This window comes from Nicotiana attenuata, chromosome 11, assembly GCF_001879085.1.
Source record: "Nicotiana attenuata strain UT chromosome 11, NIATTr2, whole genome shotgun sequence".
Classification (NCBI taxonomy): Eukaryota; Viridiplantae; Streptophyta; class Magnoliopsida; order Solanales; family Solanaceae; genus Nicotiana; species Nicotiana attenuata.
This window is the reverse complement of record NC_031999.1, coordinates 31,412,470-31,423,282: the sequence shown is the minus strand read 5'-3', so window position 1 is coordinate 31,423,282 and position 10,813 is coordinate 31,412,470. Positions and strand designations below refer to the sequence as shown.

Here is a 10,813-nt window from a genome sequence, read left to right as displayed (position 1 = left end):
AATATTTCTATTTATCCATGCAAAAGGAGTTTCGACATATTTTTATACTTAAAAATGATTAATTTTAACTGTCATTTTTTTTTCTTGATAACATGACTAGTACAAAAATTGATTCGATATGCCAAAAGCCATTAGATATTACACGTACTTTTGATACATTATGAATTTTACCTATGTTTTACTAATATGAAAGTGAGAGTAGCTAATTCGAGTACACTTTGGCCTTTGTCTTTGTGCCTTCCAATTTTCCCACTTACAAGTCATAAAAATCAAACTAGTGACTGGATAACATTCAGAACACGTAAATCAATCCAAACAACAACCAAATATATGGCTTCTATTCAAGATTCAAACTAGAATCAAAAACCAACTTAAAAACCTCCATCAATCTAAACTATTTCTACACTATCATTGTGTTCTTTCAACCCCAATTCCTTCAATAAAAGAAATTCTCACATTAGTCACAAATTATGGCTTCTTCAATGGCCAATTCTTTGCTCTCTTCCAACTTCTTTGGATCCCAAATCTTTGTTTCTCCTCCCACCCCCAAAACCACAAAGATTTCTCATTTATACCCCAAAAGAAAGTTTTTTCCAGTCCCACAATCAATTCTTAACAAAAAACCCAATTCAGATAAAGTAAAGTATTTTCCTTCTGAAGCTGCTTTAGCTGCTCTCCTTTTCTCTTCAATAACTCCACAAGCCTTTGCTCTTGACAACACTACACCAACAGCTCCACCCCCTTCAGTGGTTCAAGCTGAAACACCTAAACCCAACCCTTTAAATCCATCTCCTTTTTCGCAAAATCTAATCTTGAATGCCCCAAAACCACAAGCTGCTCAGTCATCCTCTGACATTCCAGATGGTTCTCAGTGGAGGTACAGTGAATTCTTGAATGCAGTTAAAAAGGGTAAAGTTGAAAGGGTTAGATTTAGTAAAGATGGAACTGTTTTACAGCTTACTGCAGTAGATGGCCGTAGAGCCAGTGTAATTGTGCCTAATGATCCTGATTTGATTGATATCTTAGCTATGAATGGTGTTGATATATCTGTTTCTGAAGGTGAAGGTGGTAATGGTTTGTTTAGTGTTATTGGGAATTTGTTATTTCCCATACTTGCTTTTGCTGGTTTGTTTTTCCTCTTCCGGCGGGCTCAGGGCGGGCCTGGTGGGCCTGGCGGGCTTGGCGGACCAATGGATTTTGGCCGGTCGAAGTCAAAGTTTCAAGAAGTGCCTGAAACTGGAGTGACATTTGCTGATGTAGCTGGTGCTGATCAGGCCAAGTTGGAGTTGCAAGAAGTTGTTGATTTCTTGAAAAATCCTGATAAGTATACTGCTTTAGGTGCTAAGATACCAAAAGGGTGTCTTTTGGTGGGACCACCTGGTACTGGTAAGACCCTTTTGGCTAGAGCAGTTGCTGGTGAGGCAGGTGTGCCGTTTTTCTCATGTGCAGCATCAGAGTTTGTTGAGTTGTTTGTGGGTGTGGGAGCTTCTAGAGTAAGGGATTTGTTTGAGAAGGCGAAGTCGAAAGCGCCTTGTATTGTGTTTATTGATGAGATTGATGCTGTTGGAAGGCAAAGAGGGGCAGGGCTTGGAGGTGGAAATGATGAGAGGGAGCAGACTATTAATCAGCTGTTGACAGAAATGGATGGGTTCTCTGGAAATTCTGGAGTTATAGTTTTGGCTGCAACAAATAGACCAGATGTTCTTGATTCTGCCTTGTTGAGGCCCGGGAGGTTTGATCGCCAAGTGACCGTTGACAGACCTGATGTTGCTGGTAGAGTCAGGATTCTTCAGGTTAGTGAACTTCCAGCACTTCTGTATTGTTCTCTTTGTATTCTGTAACTTGAATCTCACCTAGTATAATGACATTATGAATAGGAATCTTTGTCCAGATATTCTGCAATTCTATTTGAGCTATGTGGACTAACTACATTCTACATGCATTTGATGTCTATATGTGTGATTCACCTTTTTCCACTGTTTTAACATCTGCAGAAAAGAACAATTAGCTATCCAGTTCTGTACTTGCAGGTTTATTATTAGGAAAACTAGTAAAAGAAGAAAAAGTTAGTGTTGCAGTAGAAAGATGTATAATTTCGAAATAGAAAATGCACGTGCCATTTAGAAAAAACAAAGCTGATTGTAGAAGTCACTAGCATGAAATATTCCTGTCTATTCCCCGATTTTGCACAAGGATAAAGGTCAATTTGCCACTGTACTATCCGATTGAGCAACTTTCCCTCCGTTAAACATTTGCTCTAATCTTACCCCCGCCCTGAGGAAAATATCATTTGTTGCGGACCCTTAATGGAGCTCCAAGCTGAAGGTAAACAATAGTCGAAAGTAGAGAAGTAAATTTGAACATTTTTTCTCGGAGACTTGGACACGTGGAGTCCATCCATTTCACGATTGTAACAGCCCAGCCCGCTAGTGATATTGTCCGCTCTGGGCCTAGACCCTCACGGGTTTAAAACGCGTCACTAGGGTTTAAGGCTTGCCAACTTATATACCCAGCATCCCTCTCGTGTTTTGCCGATGTGGGACTCTGTCTAAAGTCTAGGGTGTTACAACGATGGATCTCCATTAATGGCAAGGAACAATATGAGATGGTTTACTAATGGCAACAGTATGAATGGACTAAAAGTATAACATAGGGCAAAATTGAGCAATTTCGGATAGTACGTGGCAAATTTGTACCTTTTCCTTTTGCAAAATCATATACTTATTTCTTGCCTATTCTTTGTCTTACCTACTGATACCCTTTTCTTGATAGGTCCACTCTAGAGGAAAGGCCCTTGCAAAAGATGTAGACTTCGACAAGATTGCTAGGAGAACACCAGGTTTCACTGGTGCAGATCTGCAGAACTTGATGAATGAAGCAGCCATCCTGGCAGCTAGGCGTGACCTTAAGGAAATAAGCAAAGATGAGATATCTGACGCTCTGGAAAGAATAATTGCTGGCCCAGAAAAGAAAAATGCTGTTGTCTCAGATGAGAAGAAGAAGCTGGTTGCTTACCATGGTACAAAAACACTACCTGTCAATCGACCCTTTCTCATGAACTATTTATAGAACAATCATTCTAAATAACATGTGTACATTTGGATTACAGAGGCTGGCCATGCTTTGGTTGGTGCACTCATGCCGGAGTATGATCCCGTTGCCAAAATCTCTATAATTCCGCGTGGCCAAGCTGGTGGTCTTACCTTCTTTGCCCCAAGTGAAGAGAGACTCGAGTCTGGCCTCTACAGCAGGAGCTACCTGGAGAACCAGATGGCAGTTGCACTTGGTGGAAGGTCAGTTTACAATGGCATGCTTAAGAATCTCATATTGGAAAGTTTCTTTTCCCTTTGTACTATTCTTTTTATCTGTCTATCTATTCTATTCTTACTTCCTGACTTTGTTTGCTTTTGCAGAGTTGCTGAGGAGGTCATTTTTGGACAAGACAATGTTACAACTGGGGCATCTAATGATTTCATGCAAGTTTCACGAGTGGCGAGACAGATGGTTGAGAGGCTTGGTTTCAGCAAAAAGATTGGCCAAGTTGCCATTGGTGGAGGTGGAGGGAATCCTTTCTTGGGCCAGCAGGTACTCATTTTCTTTCAAACTTAAGTCATAAATTGTTTCAGTGCACCAAAGAGTGTTGTTAGCTAACCATGCCTGTTATTTGCATTTGTTACATAAAAGATGTCAACCCAGAAAGACTATTCCATGGCTACAGCCGACATTGTTGATGCTGAAGTAAGGGAATTGGTGGATAAAGCATACGCGAGGGCAACACAGATAATCACAACTCACATTGACATCCTACACAAACTTGCTCAGCTGCTGATAGAGAAGGAAACTGTTGACGGTGAAGAGTTCATGAGCCTTTTCATTGATGGCAAGGCCGAGCTGTATATTTCATAAGTCATCAATGTATCTTCAGTGCTAAGTTGTAAAAATATTATACATACAAATGTACACATTGGAAATTATTTTCACAAATTATAGTGAACAAACTGCCATGAGAATCTACAAAGTGAGTAAATCAATCCTCAGAGTCTCAAACCAAATGATACAGGAGCTTGGTTAATTTTGCAAAATCGAAAACAATTGATTGGACCAGGGCTACAAAAGAATGATACAGATTGGGCAGTATCAAGATCCTCTTCCACCTCGCTGCCTTTTTTCTTCTAGAGTTGCAGCCTCATTCAACATATCAGCTGCATCTTTGTGCATGTCTAACTTGGAAAGGGCAACTGCCTGCATGTAAAATGCTGTGGACCATTCTGGGCAGACACATTGTGCTTGCATTGCATCTCTAAGGGCCGCATCAGGTTGATCACACATAAGATAGCAAAGGCTTCTCCGAGCATAAACAGTTGGTGATACCATTGTTCCGACATCTATGAACTGCAATAAAGACAATAAGATACAAGCATATATATCTGAAGCATTCTTTAGTTGGTTCATGCTAATCCAAAATTGAAAAAGCTAAGCAAGATACAAGCATATATCCTTAATCTGAAGCATTCTTTAGTTGGTTCATGCTATCCAAAATTGAAAAAGCTAAGCAAGACACCACCATTGAGTAAAAACTGAGCTAAATCTTACATGACTCAATAAGAATAGAAGACACGAGCTATTGCTCAATGAACCACACTGAAAAAGAACTTAAGGTGTAAACTATCAAACACACGAGAAATTTGTCCCTCTAAATAAGCAGCACACGCTAATTTTTTCCCTAAAAGTTGGTTTCTGTCATGCTAGATTATCAGCAGCACATGGAGTCCATTCATTGCATAGACAAGTGGGCTACACAGAGTAACATGACCACGCCTAACAACAAGTTACCACCTTGATTAACAACACTATGTGCCTTATAGGATTAAGCGCACAGTTGTCACTCAAATGTGAAATAAAAGCCCCAGACAGAAGCTCCTCAGTTGAATAGTTGACTTAAGAGAGCATTGACACTGGTAGTGGTTTGAAGCATCTAAGGTTTTCAAACTTCGGAGAAAGACGCACAATACCTACCATTCCCACCCCTCCTGGAATGGAACACCATGTACCATACAGGATGAGGCGCACAGAAGTCACTTAAGTGTGAGATAAAAGCCCAAATCTCTCCAGTCGAATGGTTGAGTAAAGAGGGCATTGTCAATAGAATTGACGCATCGAATTTTTTTTTCCAAACTTCGGATACATTAAAAATTGGAGGAGTGCCACCTTCCATTCTAACCCCAAATTTGGTAACTTTTGTTGAGAAAGATGTACCTGAGAATAACAATCTATGGCCGTCTTGAATTCCTTGTCCCGAAATGCCAAGTCCCCACGCTTTCTCGCCTCTAACATATCCCTCATTTGTTGGGTCCATTCTTGGAAAGATAACTACATCAGTTGGTTCACCTCATCAATTTAAAGAGTGAACAGTAAAAACAGTTCTCAAGTCACATACTTGTCAGAAGAATTACCTCATTTGTTCCTTCGTCATCTTTGTAGTGTATCATCACCAAAATTTGATGAATGGCTGTGAGATCCATTCTTGAACAAGCATCGCCCATGGCAGAAAGGGGGTGCTGTGGGGTTGGAGGAGCTTCCTCATTCTTAGGAATTCCGAGCATCACATGAGATGCAACCTGAAAGCAGATGTCGGGAACACTTTCAACCTTCAGTAATGCTATTTGTCACAGTTGCTATTCATAAGAAAAATAACATATGTGCACATATGCAAAAGAGACAAGAAGATAAGACTATCTCGAGGTTGAGGAGAAACGAGGAAAGCAAGACCATATCCATAAGTTTTGGTAATTCTGCTAGCTGAAACCCAAAATAGCAAGTTTAGCAGAAATATAAGCTTCTTTATTTTCAACATGGTTTTCCAAATGAGAAGGCAGGAGAAGTTAGTGAACACACTGAGAACAAAAAAGTAAATTAGTTGGTAAACGGTGGTGCATAGGTTAGAGGACAGCATGACACTTAACAAAGCCAAATATTCAAAATCACAATACTGAGCTTTTTTAAAATACCAAAAGATTTGTTCTAAATAAGAAAGTAAAGTGAGAGGACTAACTTCAGGTTTACTTTGTAATGGACTGAGTGTTGTAACGAGATCTTTGATATTTGGTCGCTCCCTAGGTTCGTACTGCAAGCATCTTGAAGCCAGATCTAGAACCACAGTTGCCTCTTCTGTAGAGAAATTTCCCTCCAAATGTGAATCCATTAACAGAAGAATGTTTTTGCCCCGGATCATATCAAGTGCCTAACATGTAAAGGTATGAAATAAGCACATAAATCTCAAATTTGAAATCAAAAACAAGATATGTCTTTTATTAGAAAACAGAGAGAGAAGAGTAAATACTGATTAGACACCTGTGCCAAAATGGAATTGCTCTTCTTTGGGGAAAAAGCAAAGGCATATATTATACGACTAAGTTAATATTATATGTATTTGCTCTTTTTAATTTCAGATGAATGAGGCGAAGGTAGATAAAATCCAAGGTGAAACATGCTTATCTAATACAGCTCCAATCTCCTATTCTTCCTGGTCTAATGTGCAAGTGTCCTGCTAAATTTTTGTCCAGCACTGGAAGATCATGATAAAAATGGCAGGCTCTAGCCCACATTGGAGTAAATTTGATGTAAGCGAATTCCAGTCAGTGCAACCTAAATTATTATAAACATAACAACGGTTTTAGTTATCCACTTATGCAGTAATCCAACTTCAAGAACCCCCAGCAGACTATTTTCCAAGATTTCCATGTTTTTTTTTTTTGTAAAGACAACACTAGCTCCAGCTAATAATTAATAAATCATGTACTTCTACTCAGTACCTGAATATGAAGACATTGGTGTAAGTATGTAAATGAGGTTTCAATAATCTTAACCTCAAAAAAGGGAGTCAGAACTCAGTATGAAACCTCTAATATCCCAATTTCACCAGATGGATAGCCAAGTTCCAAAGGAATGGAAGCAAATAAATGTTTTAGAGCACCAAAGACCACAATGATAGGTCTCCAATAAAATTGAGAATCTCCAAAGAGCAAAATAATTATTTTGTTGGTTTGGTTGGGAGGGGGGGGGGGGGGGGAGTCTCTACGGTCTTTTGGGCCTTCTCACTATAAATATTTGTCCAAACTTGTAACAGCATTTGCATGGAAAAGCAAGTTAAGGTGAAGGTAACTAGGGACACATGAAATTCCACGCACCATATAGACCCTTTTCATTGATCAATATAAAAGTAAGAAAGCCAAGTCAGATCAAAAGGCCTGTCACAAAGATCGGTAATATTTTTAATGAGCCACAAGGCCAATGTATATTCTAAAGTTAGCATATTATTTTGGGGAACGAGCCGCAAAAATGAAAAAGGAAAAGATACATCAATGCCTTGGTATTATATTTATATATATATATATGTATATATATATATCACCATGTTTCCATAATATAGACAATTTGATTATCTCCAACAATCCAAAAAGCAGAGATGGTTTCTGCAACCGAAAGACCATTCATATTCAAGTGAAGTGGTAGAAAGAAGAATGTTACTTGGTATTACTTAACTTTTTCTTCCTCCTTTTTTGAAAAACAAAATTTACCAGTGTCCGTGTCAACTTGAGCAACAACTAATTCACAGGAATAGTTGCTATAGCACATAAGCACAGATGTTGGATAAACTTACCCACCAAGGATGGGAAAGGTGCGCTCACATTGATTGTGCTACACTAGGTATTCAAGATGATCTGATATACTTCCCTAAAATGGAATAATATCATAAATACCAGCTTACTTCATGATGATACCGCACCGGCGCACCCAGATAAGAGTAAAGATATTCTGCTAAGTTGATTCCAACATAAAACTAAACAAATTGAAGAGGAAGATAAAGAATGTTTTGGAACGTGCTCTCCAAGGCACATGTTACATCAGTAATTGGTGTGGTGAAAAAACTAATTTTAAAAGAAGAACAGGTTCAAGCAGAGCGGAGTAGATAGAGGATATATGTTGCTGATTGGGATTTAGGCTTAGTTGGTGTATGCATTCCTGCGCCTTTCCTCCTGAACATTCTACTGGAGAACAATAAGGGCACTGAGCAGCACTGACGTCATTCCCCCAATCCTCATTGATCCTTTTGACAATTCCATGTAGCTTATGATTCTTCTAGCCGCTGCAATTTGTGCATTTTGTCAATTACTGAGTACATGAGAGAGCTGGGATAGATTTTTGCACTACACTTTGGATGCATAAGTTGATTAGGGAGTATGCCTAGCAATAGTGGCTAGAAGAAGAGGAGCCTGGACAGTTTCTTGGCAGCCTGGAATTCTTGACAAGAGAGGGAAATAAAAGATCCTTCTTTCTATTCAGGAAAACCGTAAAGAATGTTTTAGTTAGGTTCACTTTAAGTTACAATTTTGATTTTATATTGCTGCCAGGTACTAGGACATGACCCTTGATAGGAAGGTGTGGAGGTCAAGGATTAGAGTAGTAGGGTAGGTGGTAGATTGTTCATTCCAGTAGGATTAGTACGCACTCTCGCATTTTGTTGGTAGTAGGTTTCTATGACTACCCGTCATTTTCTTTCATTTTGATCATTTTACTATCGTGTTGTTTTTATGCTGCTTTTACATGGCCTTTTGGTGTTGTCCCTCATTGTCTATCTTTTAATTAATGTTGTGCTTATGTTTTCTTGAGCCGAGGGTCTATTGGAAACAGTCTCTCTACCTTCAGGTAAGGTCTGCGTACACACTACCCTCCCCAGACCCCACGATGTGGGATAATACTGGGTATGTTGTTGTTGTTGTTGTTATTGCTGCCAGGTACTAGAGTCAAAGTCATTTTGGTAATTTTGGTTTGGCTAACTCAATCTGAAGTGAATTTTCCCTGATAACTCCTTAGCTAACTTCTTAGATATTTACCCATTTTGCGTAATCCCACTGGGGTCCCGAAGCTGGTAGCTCGCAAGTAACCATAAAACATTTCAGTTTAATGTTGGTGAAAGACTTCACGTTGAAGTTTTTGAGGCCTTTTGTTGTTTCTTGCGTGTTCATGAAGCATCACCTCAGGCAGTTGTTCCTAGGCAATTCCGGTTGAGTTCCCAGCGTATTATTCACTTCACTGTTCACAGGTACCAAACAGCCCTATGCCTATTTCTACCCATAAATCTTTCATTCTCGAAATCAGTACCCATCTGTGGTCTTAGCCCAAATACTTCGCTGATATTTGAACCTCAAGGTCCCACAAAAGCCCTCAAACAACAATCTTCTCTCTAACAAGTTTTCTTTTCTTTCATAAAAGAGAACAAGAGAAGTCTAAATGGGTCATGCGGTAGGACCACCGACATCAAATTACAGGGAATGTATTTAACTTACTCATCAAACATGAAAGGAATTTAGAAACTTACATGACCAGGCGGGATATGCTTTCCACTTAGGAGGTCCAAGAGGACTGTCCCAAAACTGAAAACAACACTTTCTGGAGTAACTCTCCCTGCAAAAGAAATGACAGTTTTAACAAAAACTTTCCATCTCCTAATAGCACTTAGATACTGAAATGATAGTATATAGAACACGGAGATCTCAACAAAATCTCTCATGCAAGCCCGTAACAATCTCTTGCAATATTTTTTAGTTGAAAGGATTACGTCCAGATAAGTTCAGCATCTTCTCCTCCCCCTCCCCTTCCCCCTCTCAAACCCCATCCAACATCTAACAAAAGAAGATAAGCACACAGGATGGTAGGATAAGTACACGAAAATTAAGGATCATACTTTCAACGGTGACAAAATTCTAGGCACTAGGATAGTGATAGCACATTGGCTTAGTTAGAACGGTACGAAAACGATACCGTAGCCCTCCCCAATATCAACTTCCAGCTAATGATGCCAGATACTTCCAGATTATCAAGCAAGGTTCTTGCCATAAGAAATAAACTGTTCATTTGGCAATGTCCGTCAAAGAGTTAAGGAAAATTCCCCGTACATTCAATTGATAGAGTTGCAAACATCACAGAAAATCAATTGAAAATTTATTCACTGTTGCTTTTTCCTTGGGATTAAAGAGAGAGATCCTTACTTATGTTACAGCATTTCCATCTCATTTTAGTTGGACATCTAAATAAGTAGCCATCAGCGAATGTGGCATACAGTTCAGTTGAGGCATCTCAGTTATGCTAACTATACCAAATTACATGAATGACAAAGGCACTGGCTAATATTTTCTTCATGTTATTTTTTTTATTTTATTTTACTTGCAGTGTCATTGAGCATTTTTTTTAAAGATCTCCATTCTACTTTTGTTTGATCTATTCAAGAGCCGTGACAACTCAGTTCCATTTGTAAATCAGTCTTCAGGATTTAAATATTAGGCTCGCTTCCCATGGGGAGTTTCATATGCAAGATCAGAAGGTGGCAGATCTGGGCGCCTTCTCAACAAATAATGAGCAGAATACGGATCTTAAAGGAAGTAGCGGCTTCAAGTTCTTTTTTTGTTTTAATAACGATGGCGTTCTGATTAGCTTGTGTGTACCTCGACTAATTTTATGGGATACCTGCTACCTCGCACGAGCACAGGTACGAGATAACTCTATCTATCAAGGTTTGGACAGATGGAAAGAAATCACCTACTGTTTTTGCCTCCACTGGGATTTGAACCAGAGACCTCATGGTTCTCAACCGACTTCACTGACCACAAAGCCACACCTTGGGTGCATAACGGCTTCGATTTCTTCTATGCTATGGATTTGAAATAATCTGGAGATATTTCATATGCTGCTGGAGCAAAGATTAATTCTGGCCATCAAGGACTTAAGACGTTTATCTTGGTTTATGTTCATTCAT

General features: G+C 39.2%; 2 protein-coding genes across 2 annotated transcripts in view; one reads left to right on the top strand and one right to left on the bottom strand.

Moving 5' to 3' along the window:
- Window positions 236–4,014, top strand: LOC109234309 (ATP-dependent zinc metalloprotease FTSH, chloroplastic). Its single transcript, XM_019400236.1, has 5 exons — window positions 236–1,793; window positions 2,773–3,019; window positions 3,110–3,293; window positions 3,414–3,585; window positions 3,685–4,014. Exons 1-5 carry the CDS (start codon window positions 471–473, stop codon window positions 3,904–3,906), a joined length of 2,148 nt encoding a protein of 715 aa, XP_019255781.1. The 5' UTR covers window positions 236–470; the 3' UTR covers window positions 3,907–4,014.
- LOC109234310 (probable serine/threonine-protein kinase At4g35230) overlaps window positions 3,961–10,813 on the bottom strand; it is a 9,566-nt gene continuing 2,713 nt past the window's right edge. Inside the window, exons 5-9 of the mRNA XM_019400237.1 lie at window positions 9,380–9,465; window positions 6,053–6,241; window positions 5,454–5,618; window positions 5,257–5,370; window positions 3,961–4,392 (exon numbers count right to left, since the gene is read on the bottom strand). Coding sequence (XP_019255782.1) covers window positions 4,138–4,392; window positions 5,257–5,370; window positions 5,454–5,618; window positions 6,053–6,241; window positions 9,380–9,465 — 809 coding nt within the window. The 3' untranslated portion in view covers window positions 3,961–4,137. The remainder of the gene's footprint in view (window positions 4,393–5,256; window positions 5,371–5,453; window positions 5,619–6,052; window positions 6,242–9,379; window positions 9,466–10,813) is intronic.